Source organism: Simochromis diagramma, unplaced genomic scaffold (assembly GCF_900408965.1).
Source record: "Simochromis diagramma unplaced genomic scaffold, fSimDia1.1 OVJJ01000079.1, whole genome shotgun sequence".
In the NCBI taxonomy this organism is placed as follows: Eukaryota; Metazoa; Chordata; class Actinopteri; order Cichliformes; family Cichlidae; genus Simochromis; species Simochromis diagramma.
In genome coordinates this window covers 530,484-553,809 of record NW_024387075.1, presented here as the reverse complement: position 1 = coordinate 553,809, position 23,326 = coordinate 530,484, and the positions used below count along the sequence as shown (strand labels likewise).

Here is a 23,326-nt window from a genome sequence, read left to right as displayed (position 1 = left end):
CTGAACTGCATTATTCAGGGTAACGTTGCTCTTATTTTATCCCACCGCTATAGGTGCTCTTTCTTTTGCAGCCCACGGGTCAGCAGAAGTCATGTGGAAGACACAACATCTCCAGGGTGAATAAGCCTGTGCCGGCTGAAAAATATTATTTGGCTTCTGGTATATTTGGTATCTTAGCAACAGCAACTCTGATTGCTCATTCTCTCCAATCCACCATGTGATCACCTGAGCTCTGACCAGCTGACACACTCGGGGATTTCTCTCTCAAACGCACACAGAAAGTCTAACGCCTTATGATCAAACATTAACCAGCCTGTTTAAGCATTAATCCAACACCTTCTGGTTCTTGCCCTGTGTACCTGTGTAAAGCTCCACCAGTTAAAACATCAAAAATAAGCATCCATGGACACACCAGCACAATTCTGTGTACATTTTTAGATTGAATAAAACATAATAAAGACACTGCAGGGTAAGGTGCTTTCTCACCTGCTACAATCCAATCTTAAACCACACCTGAAGGTGAAACACGCAGTGAATTATAAAGAAAAGCTCAATTGTGCAGACAGTTCAGCACATAAACATTCATTCTATGCTTCATCAAGTCCATTAAACACCTGGTCCTGCTGGTTTCTAACCACCTGTGTGGCTGTCTGCCAGTCTACTTCCTCAATTCACCCTCTTTATTTTATGGCTGATTGGTGAGAACCAATCAGTCCAGCACACAGAGTAAGAAGAACAGAGGGACGGGGGGAAATGAACAGCTCCCTAAAAGATAAAATCAAGACAGAAAGCCTTTCACAGCACAATCACACCTTCACTCCCTCTGTGTTCACATCTTGGACACATCATGTGGATGCCATGGGTTTATCTGTGTTTTGAAACATGCCGCGTGAATCTTGAATCTCATACGGTGATTCTGGCTTTTGAAAATTGCTAACAGTTTACTTTTTAATTTAAACTACTTTCAACCAGAGGGGGGAGGGGGGGTGTCCCATTGAGGTGGGCGCCTGAATGAGACACCCCATGTGATCATGTCTGTGTGTCTCCCATGTGATGGGCCATCGTGGGATGTTTTAACAGCTCACTGTCAAATCAACACCATCAGTCTGGACTAAACCTGCACAGACAGGCAAGCAGACAACACCCACGCACACACGCACACGCACACACACAGACACACACGCACGCACGCACGCACACACAGACACACACACAGAGCCTGACTGGGTGGCAAAGGGATGATCTGCCAGTGGGGTTTCTTTCAACAAGAATGTGACAGTTACAGAAACAGGCACTTGTGCGGATAGGCAGCAGGTGAGTGAGGTGAATGCACTACAGTTTATCCCACTGATGGAGCTTATTTCCATTTTTATTCATTCAGAAGCCGAGCTTGAGTCAAGCGGTAGTGAAGGGCAGCAGATTTTTTTTCAACAATGAAATCAAGTGTGGTTAAAAAAAAAAGAGCTCTCTCACTCCTCTAAACACTCTTCTGCTAAATAAACTCTCAGAACCTCTGTGTGTGTTTGTTTTGACAGCACTACGATACACAAAGCAGACATTCTGCATAATTGCTGCGGTTATGCCTACCCTTAGCGCTGTTTGAATGCTTCAGATTCGGTTCTAAAGCTGACACAAATACTGAGACTATACACAGAGAATCAATCACATTCACATACATAGACAAACATGCGCACATACTGCAAGATCTGCGGGTCTGCGTGCAAAGTTAAAGCGAGATTTTGACAACTGCTTTCCATTAAACAATTCCCACTGACTGAATGAACACTATAAAAACAGAGAAACAAACCATTTCCTTTGACGCAAACAGAGTCTATGAAGAATCACAACACCGTAAAAGATACACCATCCATTTGGAACTAGGGCTGCTCGATTATGGCAAAAATGATAATCACGATTATTTTCACTGAAATTGAGATCTCGATTATTTGACGATATTTATTTAACCCTTTAAGACCTACTATAGAACCAAGTCCGCCAGAGCTTATATTATATTTTTTACATGTTGTAGTGCCATTTGTGGGAGCATTTCAAGTTGCTATACAACTGTTATAGCCCATATTTTAATAATATGTATGCATTAAGTCCATACATAATTGCAATTAATTACATTAATTGCAAAAAAGTGCAATAAACTACAAGAAAATTGAAAATCGTTTTTGTTTTTTTACATATATTTCTACTTGGAGAAATTTAAGAGGTTTATCCCTCAAAACGTTAAATACAAAAAAGTTGCAAAAAATAGTTTACAACAACAGGAAATTTATTTTGAGTGTCTTCATAGTTTTATTTTGGAGATACACCAATTTTTATATACACTGCAGGAAAAACAAAAAAACAATCCTATGATGCAAATTTGCAAAGAAAACAGCATGTGCATCAAAATAAACTATTTCCAGCAGTGCAATTTGAGTTCTAAGCATCCCAGAAACTATTCAGAAAAGTCAAACATGACCAGTATAGGTTTTTAAGGCCTACAAGTAAAGAACTACATTTCCGCGAAAATGACATCACTTCCGGTTTCGGCCAGGAAATGGCGGACATGTGATAGTTCGCGCTGACGACTTTTTCAATGTGGGAAGTGTTATGAACAGCTGATCGGATCGGCAAAGCGTGTGTCTGGAATATTATGTTTTTGTTCCTGCAAGCGCCTTTTATGCAATTTTTGCAAAGCTTTATGTGGAAGGAAACCGTGACCGAGGACAAGCTGATGGCATAAGATGTAAGTACAACTCCTCCGGTTTCATATGCAAAACAAATTATTGCGCTAGCTTACTCTGTTCAGGTTCTACAGGGATTTAAAAATAGTTACACAAAACGGAGCGTGCTGCTCTGACCGGATTTAAAGGGTTAACAATGACTTTAAAAAATAATATAAAATAGTGTACAACACCACTGAAGTTTTTTTTTTTACCTCTCTTTTCAACCAACGGCAGTCACTCTCCTCTTCAAATAACTTCTGCTTAGCTTTCTGAGCTTCCCTCGGGTCCTCTTAATCAGCGGTCTCCAACCTTTTTTGCGCCACGGACCGGTTTATGCCCGACAATATTTTCACGGACCGGCCTTTAAGGTGTCGCGGATAAATGAGGGAGGGGCTAATAATCGGCTCAGTCATTTTTAATGATCGTTGAAAGCCCAGATCGTAATCGTGATTAAAATTCGATTAATTGAGCAGCCCTATTTGGAACCACTTGTTCTGTCTCAGAGGTAAGCTACAATCCTCTCGCTTTGCAAAAGAAAAAGCTGCTGTGTCACATGAGCTGGATGTGAAAGAGCTCTAAACAGGATGTTGATAAGAAACCCACAGAGACGTCCAGACCATGGAGACCAAAATTTTAAGATGCTCAGTTACAGGAGAACTGGGGGTGTAATCACGGCTAATGGGAAAGACCTAAGTGATAGCGAAGTGGAGATGGAGTCGAGACCATTTTCAGTGGGAGTTAATAAATGTTTTCAAACGCTTGTAAAAATGTAAAAGGTCTGTATACTCTGTGTTGGTGTTGTTCCTATAATGCTTGTCCAGGATAAACACTGCAACAAACAATGTGTAATTAATGTATGTTTTTCTTAGGTCATTATATTTAATATAAAGTGTTTCACTGATTCTGGTTCTAATGAACTTACTCACACAAACACAGCTGGACAGAAAAACACGTTCAAATCAGTGATGCTCAGCAACCCCAAGAGAAGAAGAATAAACCCCTTCTCTGCGTTTTCAGGAATGATAAATACAGAGCGTACCATGAGCATCATAGTGTGAAACCTCGCTCTCTACTAAAGGTCAGAATTTTACAGAAGCTCTCTAATATATAATTAATTCTGAAATAAATGTAATAACATGGCAGGACATAGGTGACCTCCATCAAAAACGAATGAAATGAAAACACCATCAAATGCTAAAGAAGAACTACAATCAGTCAGAGCAGAATGCCCTCATAAGTACAGTAATATGGCTCCACTGTGGGTATGTGTGTGCAGTGACGCTCAGGGATCAGCTGTGCTTCCACCTCCTTTTCAGTTGTTAAATATGGGTGTGTATGGGTGTCTCCATCATTCTCTCTCTGGTGCTTTGGTAGGCTTCAGTAGTCTGGCTGGTGGCCAGAAATAGTCCCTCTCAGCTGGCACATTGTCCCAATTTATGACCCATCGCATTTAGTGGAGGGCAGCCCTGCTTTGAGATGCTCAGTTCATTTCCCACAGAGAGCACTAAACTGTAAAACCGCTAAAATGCCACCAACAGTGTCAAGAAGGCAATCCCACCTATGTACCTTCTAACTATCACTGCAGACAAAAACACATCGTAACTGGCTCTGAACTTTTTTTAAAATCAGTGCTCATATTCTCCATCTGCTTTTACCCCTGAAGATGTGAGGAATGCTGACTTCTTTGGATGTGTATCATGTGTAACATGAAGAGGCAAAACTGGCCCCAAAACCAAAGCCTGCGATGCTTTTAACTGAGAGCCAAATCCAGAAGTCTGAGCCAGAGGTTTCACAGATGACTGCACACCATACCACAAAAGTAAAAATAAATGGGCTAACTATTCACATCTACAACTATTTACCAGGGACTTCTGTGCCGCAGTTTCTAGCGAGGGCCACTTAAGTTGATCAGATGGGACTTCAAAGAGCTGGGTTTGTTTCACACAAACACGCAGGTAAATTTCTCAACGTTCTGCCAAAACAAACTTGGTAGGTCACTTACCATCTGAGAGCGGCTCTTGGGACATCCATTGATATCACCAATCTTCTCATTGGCTGAGGAGAGACAGAAGAGACAGAGAGACAAAAGAAGAGATAATGAGACCTCTTTTCGGGCGTGTTCACTTAATGTAATCCTCTCCTTTATCCCGATGTGTGTGTCCCAGACAGTGACAGGCTGAGTGCAGAGAGCAGAGGTGTTCATGCCAGTGACTGGGATCCCCCCTCTCCTCCTTTCCTATCCCCTCCCGCTGACACATGAAATGCTATCTGGTCATAGCAAATGGGAGTGGGGCCGTTGGGGGCCCAACCAGGAGTGTTGCGCTGCTGTGTGTGTGTGGTGTTGAGAATCCCTCCCGTCCATTAGAAGGCCCAGCCCACAGCAGCTGAGACACAGCCCTCAGCTCACAGCTGACAACTGTGCTAACAGCACAGACTCCTGCATCAGGAGGCACGGTGGAGACTAGAGGGCAGCTACATGTCAGGACCACATCCTTTACACCATACAGCAGCACAAAACACTGTTCTTCCAGTGAAGTGGATGGTTTTGTTTTACAATTCACATATGAAAGAAATGTGGTCAGTTTTAGTGGAAATGACGAAGACTCCTGGGATTACTGGGCTTTTATAAATAGCTCCCATACACTTTGGGCTGTGAATTAAAACTGATTTAATTTTCAGTTTATGTTAGTTAATTGGTGGTGTTATCAGGTCAATTAGGTCAACATGCAATTAGAAACTTCAACAACTCCACCCATAAAAATGTAAAACCATACTCGTTTTAAAGTCCTCCTTGGGCAACACTGCTATACTTGTAGTGCTGCTGTTATTCGCTCCATAGGAGTCAAGCTTTGACTCCTTTTACTGAAGGTCTATGGATCTCCTTCACTGTTTCTTAAGATGATGACCTTTAAGCCTGAATTTTAACTTTGGAAAAGAAGCAGGTGATGAAAAAAAATTGTTTTTAACATGTTGTATATTTTGTACACACAATGGCGCACAACAGGATCCACTGCAGGTCTCGTGGTTTCTGTTCTCACACTGAAGCACCAGGACAGTCTGACCATGAAGGACAAATTCATGGTGCAAGATAAGTGAATGTTGTAAAACCCAAAAGAGCAAGCATGCTCCTGGTGGCCCTACTGATCTTTGTAGAAGGACACCGATCCCGGAAGTCTGGTCAGGTTTAAAGAGCAGTTGATGTTTGTTTCCTGCCCAAGACTGAGGTCTGTGGTGAAATCACAGGGTGCTCATACAAGTGGTCAGAAGGAGACTTATAGGAAGTGATCTAGAAATAGCAGCGGCTCAGGAAGAGGTCAAGATGACCATCAAGGCAAGGGGTTTTTCACTTTTATGAACTTGGTATTGCAGCATGTATTTGGATACTACCTCTCTCTATGTGCATTTAAAGCACGTCATTTTCATACTGAGAATTAAAATTTGGCATGAAGCGATTCCAAAATAGTTTAGTGCTAACAAGACTATCAGTGATTTAACACTACTACTGTTGGCTTTGGTTTGTGTGCTACCTAAAAATTGCACACTGTAGACACCAACACCCACAAGAGACACGTACTGTGTGATTTTGGGACACACTTAAAACTAAAAATAAAAAACAAACTCACACAGTTTATCTTGTGAATACTGAGCAAATAAATGTACAGCTCACATTCCTGCAGCTGGGCTATACAACAGCTAGATTACTGGAGAAGACTAAAAACAGAGGACAAAGCCATATCTTAATTTTGGTTGAATTTCACCGGACAGATTACCCTCTGAAATATTCATAAAAACAACTGATGATGAAATCGATCTGGAGGCTTGTGTGAAAGTCAACCCTGACCTTGAATCTAAGCAGGTCAAATAGCTAAACAGGTGTCATATCCGGCCAGGCCTCTGAACCTTTACGGCTGTTCCAACACCAGCAAGCTGCTCTGGTTTCATCACACTATGTGGGTATGAGGTTTTCCCAGGAGACAAGAAGCAGCAGGCAGAAAGGAGGTACAAAACAGGTGAATGGATGGCTCTGGTTGGAAATGATTTAATCTGAGAGCAAAGCTGTAGCCAGCCTGGATTGCATTAACATCAGGTACTTTTTCCACAATGCAGAAACTCAGGAGCCACCTTTCACTTATAAAATTCAGCAAAACTTTCATTTCTTGAGCTCCAAAATAGTCTGAATAATCAGGTTCACTGCTAATGAATTATTTAATACTAACTGAACAAACACAGAGGAGCAAGACAGACCCTGTTCAACATGGTCCCATGTTACCCAGTCAAAACATCAAACTTTCATAAGAATAAATCATAAAAAACACGACCACATCCAGGCTGGAAAGTAGCATTAGAACAGTTCCACATTCTTGTGTCAGCATTTATGCTTGTGCATATCCCCAAAGCAATATAATGCCAACCTTGCTCTTTAGTCACCATACAGGTGTGAAAACAACTGGATTTTCCTGGAACCCTTTTAACAGACGAAGATTCGTATAACCCAAAAAGACCTATAGTGCTCATTCAGCTTTATATAGTGCCAAATTAAAACAACAGTCGCCTCAAGGTGCTTAATATTGTAAGAGACCCTAGAATAATAGAGAACCCCCCCCCCAACAATCAGACAAGGCCTTATAATCAAGCACTGGGCGACAGCAGGAAGGAAAAACTAAATTCTAACAGAATGAAACCTCCGGCAGAACCAGGCTCAGGAACGAAGGCATGGACTTCATGACCTAATTTAAAACACAATCACATGCAACAACTGATGTAGTGTGAGAACAGTAAAGGTCTTCATAGCATAAAATGTACAGAATCTGGGTCAGAGACACGGGGGAGGAGCAGGGAGCAGAGTCACTGACATGCTGAATCACCGGTCAGCTGGTGTTTGCCTGTTTTAGCTGCAAGGCTGCCGGCAGATGAAATGACAGGCTGAGGACGGCCAGACAAGATGACAAGACTGATGATGATGATGATTTTACAGACGAGAGCATGGGTCAAAAACACAGACGATCAGCAGTGGGTTGAACAGCTGCATACTGTGTATAACTGCTGCTGTTGAGTTATAAGCTTTCTTAATTTGATTTAGGATCATAAGACTCTTTGAGAACATAACTGAATCAAAAACATGCTTAACAATACAAACACAATACAAGACATTGGTTTGTAAAGAGTTGAGACAAGGCAAACCACAAACTTCAGAAAGTTTAAATTTATTTGATTTATATTTATATTCACTCTTCTAACTGTTCTCCTTTCTCTTCTATACATTCTCCCAGTCTACAGACTGTAGTTCACTGACTGTCTATAAATTCATAAAAGTTTTCCTCAACAATAGTGTTTTTCTCCTGACTATTGGCCCTTTGTGGAAGTAACTACTTCAGCTGCAAAATCTACTTTATAGTTCAATATTACATTAGATAATAGAGTAAAATGGTTTAATCTTATCACCTCAACAAAAGATGAGTTTGTAGTTAATGATGATGTTTGCAAGCGACCATTTATTTGGTAAAGGTCAGCCGTGTCTAAACAAGTAATGACGTGGCTCACATTTTTCTCCAGCAGTCACTTGATCAGAGCTGGCTTCTTCCAGCAGGGCCTGGAATCAGAAGTTGGTTTCCTTACCTACGACCTGTATGATCTCAGCCAGCAGCACTCCGTCCGTGACGTCTGTTTGCAGGTCCTTGATCAGACGCTTGTGTCCTGACTTGGCGAGGTAGTGGTTGGCCCAGTCCGTGTAAATCTGCAGTCAGACACAAACACGAGCACGGTGTTTCAGTTACGTGCCAACAAAAATAAAATTCTGTCCAAAAAAAAGGGCCGACCCTGTCAGGTCGCCCATGTGTTTCAAACTCCATAAACACTTGAAAAACTACAAAAGCTATAAATGGATGAAGCAAATTTACGACTAATAAAATAACAGCATGCTTGAATGGGAGCAGAGTAGCCCTCTTTTCTTTTGTTGGGGGCTCCGATCTGGCATATATCCGCGTGGTATTCAAATTGGGGCCATTGTGCTCAGCCAGGGCATTCATCTCGGAGCACACGGTGGCTGTTTTCAATGGGCCATGCTGACATCACTCTCTGGGGACAGAAAAGACCCTTCACTGCCTGGGGGGGAGGAGAGGACATGGGGGGAGGAGGGGGGTGTTGGTAGAGAACGCATCTGAATAATCTGAATAGCTTCCCTCATAATTAGCTGCAAACTCTTTTTTTTACTCCCTCTGTGATCATAAGAAGTGAGTCTCTCTTTCTGAGGAGGTAAAAAAAAATGAAGTGGCTGAAGAGAAGTTGTGCAGAAGGGTATTCCTAAAAATGAAGGAGATGGTTTTTTAAGAAATGGATGCGTCATCAACCCATCTTGATATGCAGCAATGTCAAGCTTGTCTGTAAACTGCGCAGTCTCTGTGTGACAAGTGCAACATCAGAGGAGCCCAAAGGGATTTGAAACATGTGCTTCTAAATAAAGACACCTCTCACTCCATGTCTCACTCTTGCATTCATACAAACTCAGAGACCTGCAGTCCACTAAGACATGACAGGGAAGTGTCAATCAGCATGTTTAAGTAACTGTCAGCTTTCTGCAGTAATCTCATTTCACTAGCTGGCTTGACAGCGTTTTTAGTGGATAAAGGTGAATGGCTTAAACATGAATTGAGCTGGGGTTTGGGGAAGGCCTCAGAGGGAACTGGCGGCGGCTCCCAAGCCTGGCAGAACAAAAAGCTTGTAGAACTGGGGTATCCATATATAAATAAGAACCGGAAGGGGCGTGTTTGGAGGCGTGGTCCCGGTCCTGAAATTCAGGCACTTTAACTCCAACTCTTCGTTGCCAAGTAAACTAGAAATCCAGCTTCAGTGATTGGATCCTCCATCTCTTAAACTCAGCTTGGTGTACCCCTCAAACTGATTTTCAGAGAGATGTTCCTTCTCTGCTTTGTACAAAGTTTATGCTTTTGATTAATCTTTCTTTTCCACAGAAGAAAATAATGATTAGTCAGGCTGACAGATTCTTGTATTAAGATAATGGGATGCAGGTCAAACACAAAGTAGTTTCTGCTGGCATAAATGTCAAATTCCAAAACTGATTGATTTACAAAATCCAGACACACAAGCAAGCGAACTTCATCAGTACACACTTCACTGTGAAATTCAAGTCTATCTGTCAGTCCTCAGAGAGTGCATGGCATTGTAAAGGTCAAGCCTAAAAGCACATGCTTGAGGTGACGTGTGTGGCACAGTTGTGACCCTTCTTTCTTTGAATTTGCACTGTAAACAAACCTGAAGCTTTTCTGCCTCGACAGATGAATCACTGCCCTCATGAAGTCTTACAACAGGTGCGAGCACTTCAAAAAGATTCATAAACACGCACATCCGTACACTCATCATCACGCACAAGCTCAAACGCAAAAGGTTTACGATGCAAACACACGACCACACATTAAATACAAAGCGCCTCGGAGCGACATTTTGAAATTACACGGGCTGCATTCCCAAACACAAACGCACAGTTACAACAAAAAAGGTTCTGAGTGACAGGCTGAACTAAAAAAAGCCTTTAAGCTGCTGGATTAGACGATCCATTCACACTCTCAGCTGGTTGTGGAAAAAAGGAAGTGCAATCTTGAAGAGCTTTTGTGTGAATGTGCAAGCGCTCTTTGAAGTAGTTTTGGGCAGGTAAATGGAGGGCTTAGATTGCAATTAAAAACGAGGTGAAATGGGTAGCTGTCATTCACGGAGATGTAAACCACAGGGGAGGTCAAATGGCCCGAGGGCAAGTGGAGAAGGGGGTATGGGCTTGCCGCAAGGGTAGAGATAAGTTAGCAACAGGTTCCTTTTAAGTCCCAAAAGAGACAACTTTTCAAAACACACTTTATTTCTCTGATGTTTCCAACTCGGGCAGCTCAAGCTTCAAATGCAACAGGTAAAAAATTTCATTTTAAAGAAAGGCTTTATGCAACTTAGTGCTGCTTTCAAGAAGCAAACTTCACAGTGACCACAGGGATTTTGATCAAAAATGAACATTTTGAACTGAAGCAAATAAATATTTTAATATATATGTGAAAGGTCTAACTTGCAGTACAACTTCACAAAAACACCACCTGGAAGAGACCAAAACAGAGATAAAAGGATAGCGAATACTGAACTTACATTCACCATGTCAACAGAAACTCAATTAAGCATTAATAACAGGGCCATCCACAGTGATGCATCATTTGCTTCAAGTTTCACCCCGCTGCTGTCCAACTGAATCAGTCAGATGCATCTACATCAAAGACCTCACTCATAACTGGAACTTTGAAATAAACAGTAAAAGGAAAGAATGCAATAATGGGAATCATGTGTGGTAAACCACACATTTATTGGAGCTTCTGTGATCTGGAAGTTGCTTAAAGAAAAAGTGATGGGTGATGAGAGGCAGACATCAGATCTGGGAGGCAATTTAACAGGCTGAATACTTAATGAAGAGAAGTATTAATTCCATATTGATTCAATATCCATCTATCAAACACAGATGAGATACAACAGATTCCGGTTCAGTCTTTAATTTAAACCACTGTTAATAATATATAGACAATTTAATCACTAAGCAGATAAGAAGATAAGCAGTTAACATTATTACACGGGACAGTCCCGTGGCATTATTGGCATTTCTGTGTGTAGCTGATCACTGAACACACAGTACACATACCGTACCTGAAAACAAAACATTTCAAGTATCAAAAATTTGTAACTATTGATTTCTAATTTTTAAACATTTATGTTTTTTTATTTTACTTGTAAAATCTTTGGTAAGGTCAGGGGTCAAATATGACATGATATTTGGATGCAATCTATAATGTGATATTTAGAATCCCCATATACCAGTATCATTCCCAATGCTGCCAGTACAAACAAAGACACTTATTTTTAAATAGCTCTATATCACTTTGAGCTGATCAGGAAAATCTATTGACTTTAAGGGAAATGTCAGAGGTCAAATGTGAAATATTTTAAATTTACCCCCCACCTGTAAGAATTATAGTTTCTAAGTTAGAAAGTTCTTGTCCATTTCAGACCAATAACTCACTAAGTGGAGGACCTGAAAGCATAACCTATTGTGGGTGTCCTCTGAATACATCATTTATAATACTTGAAACAGGGACTTATCATGAAATAAAATACAAATGACACTGTTCCACAAATATGAAAGCATTTACACCAACATAATGACTTACATGTTCTGTATCTCTGGTACATGTATCTGCTAATATCATGAAAACGATCTTGTTAATAACTTTACTTCCCTTGGGAGAACATACTTCTCTTATCTTCCTCACCAGTACCGTCACAGCCATATGTCAACAACACTGTGGCAGTCGGGGATCCATAATGTGCAGATGCATCTTCTAAGATGGAAAATCCCCCCATTACCCCCTGATGGTAATGGGGTTCGTTTTAGGAGTTGTAAGTTGGAGCTGTGGTAAGGGACGTTCCCATCATCAGAGAAAGCAACATGACACTGACTCATTCACAATGTCACGGACTTACAGAAACTGTAAAATGTGGCCTATCAATTCTACTGACATTTTGCTTTGGGAATATGTCACCTCCATAAACCAAATCTGGGCCTACCGGTAGTTTGCATCTTTCTTTGATATAACAGTAACAATTAGCAGCGCAGTCTGATGGTATTTGGAGAGTTACAGATATCTACTGTTTTTGCCCTGGGCTTAAGGACCCTGGATTTGAAACTACAGAAAGACATTGAGATTGGAGTTGGAGTGTTAACCATCAGAATCACTTAGACACTGTGTCCATCCATCATGTAGAAGTGGTAATCACCAGACGCCCCATGTTACGATATTATCATGATACTTCATTCTAGATATTATTGCAGTTTCTAACATTTTGTGACATTCTGAGTATTGGAATAACAAACTGTTATTTATCACCTTTTTCAACTTGGTTAAACTTTGTCAATATTTGTTTTAATTAGACTCAATAAGATTAAGTTATCTCACTTCAGTTATTTGTTTTCTGCTGCAACACTGAAAGCATTTCAAGCACACCAACACTGAAACCTGACATAAATGCTGCCATTATACAGTCAGTCTGGTATCAGTGTGCAATTGTATGGAGTCTACAGTAGATTTTCTCTTCATCGCTTGCCATTTAGTCAAAAGATTCTTTCAACAGTGAGCCATGAAAGCCTGGACCTAACTGCATCATTGTGTTCACATAGTAATAATGTTCCCTTTAAGGCTTAAAATTGGAAAAGCATCAGTTCTTCAAAGCCTCTAACAAACATTGATGAGTCATTCAGACTGCTGCATCTTTCCTTTTTTTTTGTCTTACAGAAACGCACAGATCTTCTTCACATCCAGCATCCCTGCTGCCTCAGCTTGCTGAGTCACCAAGCTGGTGTGGGATGCCTACAGAAGGGCATGACGCACACAGGCCATCCCTGCAGTGCTCGGTTGGCCCTGTCAAATAGAAGTTGAGGGCAGCCAGAGCCTCACACTGGGAAGTGTGCCCTCAATTTGAAGGGCACTTTCTGAAAACTGAATAGTTCAGATGCATAAGTTTGGCAAATGTCACTCGGCTGAGGACAGAAGAAGGAGACAGACTGATGTGTTTGTGTACTTCCTGCGGGCATGTTTGCTTATTTCAAACTCTCACGCAGCTGGAGCAAACACTTTTTATTTCTTTTGCTCTTTTATCTCTGTTGTTTGCACTCACTCACTTGAGAAATGATAACTTGTTCACTAAAGTAAACACTGCACTCTATCTAATCTGATGCTTGTCCTCACTCTGCTGCAAGTGACTTTTTTAAGTACCTAAAACTTGGTTATCAACCGTTTTTTTAATCATATTCAATTGAATTGAATTCAGTATTATTTATATAGCACCAAATTACAACAGCAGCCGCCTCAGCACACTTTACTACACATACTGTAATGTGAAGACCCTACAATAATACAGAGAAAACATAACAATCAGACAACACCTCTGATCTGAGCAAGCACTTGGCAAGAGTGGAAAGGAAAAACTCCCTTTTAACAAGAAACTCTCCATCAGAACCAGCCTCAGGAAGGGGCAGACATCTGCAAGTGATGGATAAATGTATAAATGCAGAGAGAAGAATAAGAAACACTCAGTGCATCATGGGAAGCTGTCAGTAGCCTGGGCCTATTGCAGCGTAACTTTGTTTCTAGTGTTTGCATGTTTAAGGACAGTGGGAAATTTTAGCTAGCAATGGACAATCATCAATAAAATTCTATACCAAATTATTGTTATATTAGAGTTAATGGAATTACAGTAAACTTACTAAAATAACCACACAGCTATCAGGCTTCCCCTACACACACACTAAAAAACTGTCAGTACTTTTTGTTTAATTTGCGCATTCCAAAAGCAGAAGCGTCTAATTTTACCACATGGGTTCAGCAATATGCTCAAAATGTTTTCCTGGCATTTTGGATTTGTATATTTTTAGTTTGGTGATAATGATGTGTTTCCTTTTTTTTTCCAACCGCAAAGGTTTTCGAATTGTTTCATAACCGAGAGGTGTGTTAATTTTCTCCACTTGTCGAGGACCATTTAGTCTTTCCACTGAAGTTCAAGTGTAAAAATCACAAACCAGCCACAATATTTCTCACATTTTCACACGGCATTAAACCACAACACCTGAGGTCTGTCCTTCGAAGCACAGTTCTCACATACGTCGATGGCGCAGCAACAATTATGTTGATAACTTCAGGACTATTACCCTTATTACTTTCAGGGTTCAGTAAGCAACCTAAAAAGCGCTGTGCTTAACACGCCATTATGAACTAATCTACCAACATGAGCAAGAACTTTAAGGAGAACGCAGCAGGACCAAAGCTGCCATAAAGTGCTATCTCTCACAAAAAGCTTTCATAGGGAGCCAGGACTTAAACAGCTCTTGTTATAATTCAGGTAATGGCCCTGAGTGCTGAGTCTACAAAAGACATGCTCTGATAACAATGCTTTCTTCTACCTTTTCAAAAGAAATCTACCTCGTCAAACACAGACCAACCTAAGTTGAAGGCCTCTTCCTGCGACTATTTAGGGGTTTATAAGGCAAAACTAAATCCCAGCACTGAGACTCCATTCATTTATTAAACTCGTAGCATACCCATTTCGGTAAGGAGGAATCTATTATAATTCCATGCTGTTCCTGGAGATCAGTTTCTACCCCTGACATGTCTATTTCAAGCTGACCTTTCCTCTTGCACTCTCTCCCCAGTCTCCCTTCTTAAATCCCGAAGTAAATGCATACTCTCTATCATTTCTTATGTTGTTTTATCTTCACCAAAAGGTAGATAAGTATTTAAAAAAAGCTTTCATAACACCCTGACAGTCTCACTGCATTAAGTACTCCCTGGTTTCTTACCACTTTGTAGGCTTCACAGGAGAAGCGGCTGTAGCTTCTGGCTGGCACCCTGAGCCCGCTGTACCCCGCCATGTAGGGCCACCAGGTCGATAAACACGAATATCTGGGTGAAGATAACTTCAGATTTTGAAGATCCTTTAGTTTCAAAAAGACCAAAAGATAAGAGCACTTCGTGCGCACTGGAACAGATAAGTGGTCATGCTGTGTGCCCCCCCTCACACACACATCTCTGTGACAACGTCTGTCTGGCTTGCTTGTAGGAAAGGGGCATGCTTTATTCCTCCATAAATGTAGTTCTCTCTTATCTCACCGTGTTTTAGTCAGCTTCATAGTGACGTCTCAGACAGTCTGACACTCTTTTAATCTTCCTCTCCTTCTCCCTCTCTCCCTCCCTCACTGTCTGTCATTCACTGAGTCAGACACCTTGACTCAGTTCCTTCTTCTGCTACGAGTGGAGAGACTGTCAAAAGAAAACTAACTTAGAAACGGAACCTTTTATGTTTAATACTTGAGAACTGTGTTAGGGAGGATTGCTGTGTTTGGAAAAGACAAACAAGACAAAAACCCAAAACTCCAGCGTGACAGACCGTTAACTGTCAGGCTTTCCCTACATAAGTTACCTACATTATCGGTGGCCCAACCTGCATGTAACAGTTCTTCAATTAAGCCGTGTCTTCTGTTGTACTAGGGGAACATAACTGGTGCTGATTCAGGCAATGAGAAAGAAATCAGATTCTGAAGTTTCCTACTGTACGTGGTGCTTCACAGCACACCGTTGCTCCCTGTGTCGAAGACAGATTATATAAATATGATGGATGTCTTTGCTCCTCACACTTAATGACAGGACACTTTAGTGACCTTCATGTACACCTGGTGCTGTACTTTACAGCAGGCGCACGCACGCACGCACGCACGCACGCACGCACGCACGCACGCACGCACGCACGCACGCACGCACGCACGCACGCACGCACACACGCACACACGCACACACACACACACATTCAAATACAAACACAAAAATACGGTTGGTCTCAGGTGTCAGGGGTGGGCTGTGCTACTTCCCAAATCCAGCCATCATCTTATGTCATCAGCAGTGTGCTGCTTCACATTCACAAAGGGACCTCACACCTTACAATGTCACTAAAACAAATACAAACTTCAAGTGTGGGTCTCAGAGCAGCTTCACTAAAGAAACTCTCCATGCTTTGCTTAAGAAAATACATATCTGCACTGCAATGTGCTGCCTTCTACGGGCTTTTAATCTGATGACTTCTAGATCGTATTAAAATAAATAAAGACAAATACATCCTCCAGTTTTCTCTAACATTAAAGACTTTTTGTGGGACAGCACGGTGGCGCGGTGGTTAGCACTATTGCCTCACAGCAAAAAGGTCACGGACTTGAATCCACATCCATCTGGCTAATTCTTCTTCCAAATACATCTGGGGTTAGGTTAACTTAGTATTCTAAATTGCCCATAGGTGTGAATGTGAGTGAGAATGGTCGTCTGTCTCTCTGTGTTAGTCCTGCAAAAGACAGACGACCTGTCCAGGGTGTACCCCACCTCTTGGCCTGTGGCAGCTGAATTATGCTCTAGTGATATAACATGGATGAATACATGCATTTAAGATTTCTCTTTCCCACTTTTTCCAAAGTAAAGGATGACCTCTTTAACACCCTGAAAAACTACTTAGAAAACGTATTTTTGTGGGTGACCCCTCCTGCTGCCTAGACATGCTGAGCCATATCGATGAGGACTCAGCATCCCTCCGTGCTGCTGCAGGCTGAGGGTGACATGTGGCAACACATCCCCTCTGACCCATTCTGGGCTGGCTAGCAGATGGCTGGTGGGAGATGATGGATGGACTGAGTCACTTACACAGCAATCAAGAAGTGAGTGGTGGGAGTGGTACATAGGGGCATCCTACTTACCCAACAGTGGTATATTTTTCTGTCACTTCTGACACAGTCTCAACAACATTCACTGTGAATGCAGGAAACTTGCTCGTCTTAAAAAAAAAACAGAAACACAGCACTGGGCAAAGGGAATTCTCTGCACAGCTCTCAGTGAGCACTAGCAGACACAAACAGATGGCTTCTGAGAAAACAAGCATCACAAAGGTGTCCTGGTCTGACAGAAATGACAACAGTCTGCTCTACCAGCTGCTGTGCCATGCCCTGCGCTCTAACACTGAAATTTTCAATGCTTGACCAGTGGGTGGTCAAACAGACTTTCCATAGCAACACTTTATGATGTACTATAACTACAAAACTAGAGGCGAATGCAAGCTTGAGTCAGGGAAGCAATTCAAGAAAAATCAAGAAAAAGGTATATAATACTAATAATACAAATAGTTTTATATGTATTTATCTTTATCTTATTTCTTCTTTTTAAAATAATTATTCTTATATACCAGACAGGTTGCAGTGACGATACTATGAACAACCCCTGAAATTACCTGGAAATAGCAGTAAGTTTTCCCCTTTCCGAACACAAGCCATTCAAACACAAGCCTTCTAAATGTCTAAACATTCCTTTGCTACAGCGGAAAAAGTTTACTGGGTGTCTTTCCCATCATCCGTCCTGACAAACCAAACATAAATGTTTTAAAGACGGAGTACGAGGTGCATGTTCTTCATACAGTAATCCCACCAAACCAAAAACAAACAAAAACAGCACAAAGGCATTTGTGCTGCTTTCTTTTTCTCTCCTCTTCATTAAAAGTGTATCCGTGGCTGCAGCTTTTCCTTTGGTGTCATGAGCAGGATACACCATGGTTAGTTCATGGTCTGTAAGGCCCTTGGCAGCGATCCACTCCATGCCAGTGTACTCACACTGTCCTCTCAAGTGGCTTTAACCCACAGAAAACTGAACCAGGCCAGCTTTAAATAAGCCCTCGTGCCTTTGCTTACTCTCTGTTTGGCACATGAAAGACATGTGGCTTTGTGAGGCATGGAGGCCATACTAGGCACATGTAGACAAACGACTTGGCCAGAGCTGTGCTGTTAAGAAGATAGGAAAGGCAAGAGACGGAGTGAGTATGTGCTGGCACCTGTACTTGTCAAAAGTGATCTGAAGACCACGGGCTGGAAAAACATCATCAAGTAATCGATAAAAAGAAAAGAGCATTTGCATCCAGCAGCGAGATCTGTGAATGTACAGAAAGGTTCTTCCAGCATATTAGAGAGCATATGAGTACGTCAAAATTCCCCAAAGTCGTGCACAGCTGAGACGGCACAGCAGTGTCTGCTACGCAACATGTAATCAACATCAATTTTGAGACATGCAGCCTGATGCACATGAGGGCACAGCAGCTGGTATAAAGACAATTTTGGTAGTGATGTTAGAGCGAAACAGCTTCATCGTGGTCCTTGAAAATCAGCAGATATATGCAGCATCTGAGGTGTGAGCTCCAGAACTCTACAATACCACTGCTGTTGTTTTAACTCTCCTGCATTTGGAAAAGCACTTATCCACCATACGATTACTTTTTAAGCCCTGTATAATGTATATTCAACCTTCAATCTTTATACCTTTGAGTCTGATGTTAAATTCCACAGCTTTTTCAGTTCAAAATTGGCCAAAGATTGCTGCTGCTTTCACATCCTTCTATTCAACCAAATGTTTGGGTGCATTATGGTTACAGTGCATGCCATGTACCTGTGATTTCTTAGGATCAGCCACTTGACTTTATCAAATGCAACTAAGTACATCAGTTTTTAAAAGGAAAAAACAGATGTGCTTTGAGTTTACTTACATGAATTTTCAGAGAAGAATAATTTAAGAAGGGGTAGGTACGGCATGCCGTGGGTGCGGTGTGCTATTGAGAGCTTGAGTGTGTCATGCATGGGTATAGCCTTGACGGTGTAGAACATCACAACTATTTGCGTAACTGAAAACAAAAACATGGTTTTACTCCTCTGCATATGCTGGCATGACTCAGGATCAGTATTAAGCACATCATTCTCGCATTTTGATTTATGCTGCATGGGTCACACATCGACAAAAGAATCTTGACAATCAAATAATCAATAGACCTGTTCTATAACAGAGAGAACTATGGACATCGACTATACTTCATAATAAAAAGAAAGGTCATTTTAATTTCTCTAAGTGTGTGCACATGTTGGGCTGTGCGTGCCTTTGTCAGCCCCACTCTATTTCACAAAGGCACATGGAAAACACACAATCCCCCTCCTCATTTGAGTTGTGTGTAGGTTAGCAGTGTGTAATTAAGCTAGCCCTCTTATCAGCTCATCTCAAGGCTTTGGCAATAACCTCCTCTGCTTCCATCTCCCCTTCCTCTCTGGGCTCACAGGAGATCCAGATAAGGAACAAGGCTGAAAAAGAGAGAGATGTGGAGAAAGACAGAGAAAAGAAAAAGAGTGTGTTCTGTCCGCTTCCGTTACGTGTAAACTCAACAGGATGCCTATTATCCTAACAGACTTTTATTAAATCTGCTGCTTCCTACTTTTATCATATACATCAGTCATTACACAGACCCTCCCCCCCCCCATTTGTTTGCACCACAGGACCCACCTGCACCTGACCGGACCTGTGTTTTATCTCACTGTCCCAGATGCTGTTGAATATTTACCATCTCTGTGCCATCATACTTATATGACACCAAACACTAGGCAACAAAGCCGCAAGCAAACCTGATTTTTTTCCCCCCTTAAATGCTATAAATGGGAACACATACACACACACACACACACACACACACACGCACACAAATGTGCTACACAACTCAGTTTAAAGCCTTAGATAAGCCTGTTTTAACTTTCCATGCAGACATCAAAGTGAAGCTAGTATCAGGTGAGGGGAAATCAAGATGCATGCCTTCAGCATTTTCTTCTGATATTAAAACGACCGCCACTAATCCACTGTGTGCGTGCAAACTAACACTGTAGCTGCGGTAAGGTTTTGGACTGATGAGACAAGCACTTTTACTGACACATAAACACAAAGTGAAGAAAAAAATGTTCTGATGTTACAGCTTCAGGGAAGGACATGAATAGAAAGAGCTGTCAACAACAGAGAGAAGCCTACATACTTTTCTATATGCACAGTCAAGAACTGAAATGCATGGTTTTCTGATTTCATATGGGTGGTTGACCTTTGTCATGATCTGGAAGTGTTCACCCTACCAGTTTCATGGTGAAATTGTTCTGCTCCCAGCGGCAAAACATCACACTCATGTTACGTCGTGCAGTTTCCTTCCTCAGAGACACCTGCCTCACACTGAGGAAGACTGTTGCTTGCCCAGCCAAACCAAAATATAAGCCATTTGTAGCAGGTCTAGAACAACCTGCACTGAGCAGAGCTGTAGCAAAATACAGAAAAATCCACAAATTAAAAAAGAATCCAATTGCAAGTTTGAATCCCGACTGGGTGCACCGTTGGAGATCCAGGGAGAACAGAAGAGCTACTGCTTGCTGGAGCCCCAGCAGGTCTCTGTATGCCTGGGAGGGGGGGAAGGAGCTCAGTCCCTCCAGTTTCTCTCCACCCACTCTGGGACATAGGAGGAGGGAAAAATAAAGGCAGGAGGTGAAAGGCAAGAGGCGCTCCGCGGCTTCTGCTGCCGCTCTGAGAGGCAGCCAAACCAAACGCGGTGGAGAAGAAGCAGGAGAGGATTCCCCCTCATGCTTGGCCCACAGCAACACATTGTGCTATTCCTCTTCAATGGACTATTGGTCATATGGGGAGGAGACAGCAAGAGAAAGGGACAGGCCTCTTAACCTTTCTACCACCCCTCCCCCGACAGTCTACCCCATACATGACAAAAAAGTGAGCACAAAAGACAAAAAAGGGATGATCGGTGCACCCTTGATAGCAGTGGAGAGAATAAATAGTGAGAAGTGCAGAGCCAAAGTCCAAACCACGTAAAGCTCAATGCTAACCGTAAGTTTTCTATTTATTATTTCTTTAACCGGCTCCTCTGCTGCCTGTTAAATTTTTTTTTTTTTTAAAGCCAAGTTTTATTTTTCCCAACCATAGAAGGAACAGTCCGCTCTCTGATCAGCCGTCACCCGCAACACACTGCAGCAGCTGCATGTGTTTATTTATGTGCATGCGTACAGTGGGTTCATAACCTAAGCATTTATGTATGTGTGAGTGTGTATGTAAGAGTCCACAGTACAGGATGCCCTGCGTTTGAGCGCGTTCCAACTCCCTGTGCACACACGCCGCAACCACCGACCACAAATTACAAGCTGAATTTGAATTTTGGGAAAGGCCCAAGATTTACAGAAAGTTCCCACAGTAGGGGGATGCCTGATCGCTTCCAGCAGGCGGAACAAAATGCTTTAAGCTTTATGAAACAACAATAACACTGAAACCATGAAGACAGTAGAAAGTAATGAAAGAAAGGGTTTGCTTTTCAACGGCATTTTATACTGCCAAAAAAGAACAGAGATGCAGCTTACAGCCGTCCAAGGCAGGTTTTCTACTCGGTGACTGAGAGGAAATGTGCATTTTATGTTTTCATATTCAGAGCTCAAAAGCGTCGTAAACTTGAAGTCAACACAATCAACTGTCAGTGGCTTTCAGTTAAAATATATTACTCTGTACATGATTGAGATTCAAGTTTTGACTTGACCCTGTAATTGTGTTTGTTTCTTGCTAGTGATAGTGACACCCATCACAAGTGTTGTGCATAAAGAAAAAAGAAAAACAACAACTGAAAAATCATGACAATAAAACTGAGGGTAGCTAAAGACTGAGTTACATATCAATATGTTATTCAAATCACAAAGTTAATGATCTTATTTTAGTGCGTTAGCATGCAATGAAGGCAGCACAGTGGCACGGTGGTTAGCACTGTTGCCGCACAGCAAGAAGGTCCTGAGTTCAATTCCAACATCAGGCCGGGGTCTTTCTGTGTGGAGTTTGCATGTTCTCCCCGTGTTTGTGTGGGTTCCCTCCGGGTACTCCGGCTTCCTCCCACCGTCCAAAGACATGCAGCTTGTGGGGATAGGTTTAGGAGTGAATGTGAGCGCGAATAGTTGTCTGTCCCTGTGTGTTGGCCCTGCGACAGACTGGCGACCTGTCCAGGGTGTACCCCACCTCTCGCCCTATGACAGCTGGGATAGGCTCCAGCGCCCCCCGCGACCCTGAAAAGGACAAGTGGAAGCAAATGGATGGATGGAGCAAGCTAATTTACCATTTGAAGGCAGAAATATGTATGCTAACAGCCATTAAAACTGTGACTTCACAAACCAAAAGTCAGCCTGCAGCACAATGATGCCATTACTATAGAAGTAAAAGGCTCGAGATACATATAGATATATGTATTTCTATAAGGATAGCTATCTATAGCCCCTCGTCCAGCTTAATGGGTTAGCTAACAAAGGCAAAATGGCTAACGCTAAAGCTATCTTGAATCCAGAGTCAACCTAGGGTCAAAGCACTTAGGAGGAAAATTATAGAGGTGAATGAAAAATTGAACAGAGTCTATGTCCCGTCTTCTGAAGCTACCGAAAATTACGTTAATAACTTGTAGCAGATTTTCTTTGGTAAGTTCAAATATGTCAGGTAAAGGTGGGTGTACAACGGCTCATTTTCATTTGATTATTTATCAATGAAAATAATAGTAGCAGAGCACTTTGTTTTCAGTATTTTAGTGACAGAAGAACCTGTAATAGACTGCAGTTTGGGGGAAATTATCAACTTTAATACTTTCTTTTATTATGAAAATAACATTTTGTATCAGAAAAAGCTGTCAATTTTAGCTCTTAGAAAGAAAACTGAAAATCGAAAAAAAAAATTGGAATTGTTGCTTCTCTAACAAATTGTTAGAAAGTTGCTGATTGCTTTTATGTTGTTCATGAAAGAAAAGGAACTGAATTTAGGGGATATGGACACACACTGACAGTACTTTAGCAAGTAGCTGCACCAACATGTTAAAAATGTTCATGTTGGATTTGTAGCTTTTTAGCTGATTATCAGATGGTTCCTATTCTTTAAACAGGCAAAAACACTGCAGGCGTCCTGCCTATGCTATAGTTCAAGTGATAACCACCACAAAAGAAAAGCCAATCAACACAGCCTCCCACACCACTGAAACATCAGTCTCCTACTACACGTAACTGGCATTGATTTAATGATATTCTGGCTCTACAAGCGGAGAATGTGTCAGCATTTAGTGCTTCTGTTTAACTGTTTTAGTCCAAGTCTTCAACAAGCTCATTAAGTGAAGTCACAGTGAATGGG

At 41.7% G+C, this 23,326-nt stretch overlaps 1 protein-coding gene across 5 annotated transcripts in view; it reads right to left on the bottom strand.

The window, feature by feature from the left end:
* The window catches only part of nav2a (neuron navigator 2a), a 213,148-nt gene that overhangs the window by 68,465 nt on the left and 121,357 nt on the right, over positions 1–23,326 (bottom strand). For 4 of the 5 annotated variants that reach the window (XM_040045584.1, XM_040045580.1, XM_040045582.1 and 1 more), the window contains 2 exons: positions 8,337–8,454; positions 4,723–4,775 (listed from right to left, as the gene is read on the bottom strand). In XM_040045584.1, the coding sequence (XP_039901518.1) occupies positions 4,723–4,775; positions 8,337–8,454 (171 nt within the window). Of the gene's footprint in view, positions 1–4,722; positions 4,776–8,336; positions 8,455–20,262; positions 22,017–23,326 lie in introns of those variants that run through there. The other variant, XM_040045585.1, reaches the window with a different exon arrangement.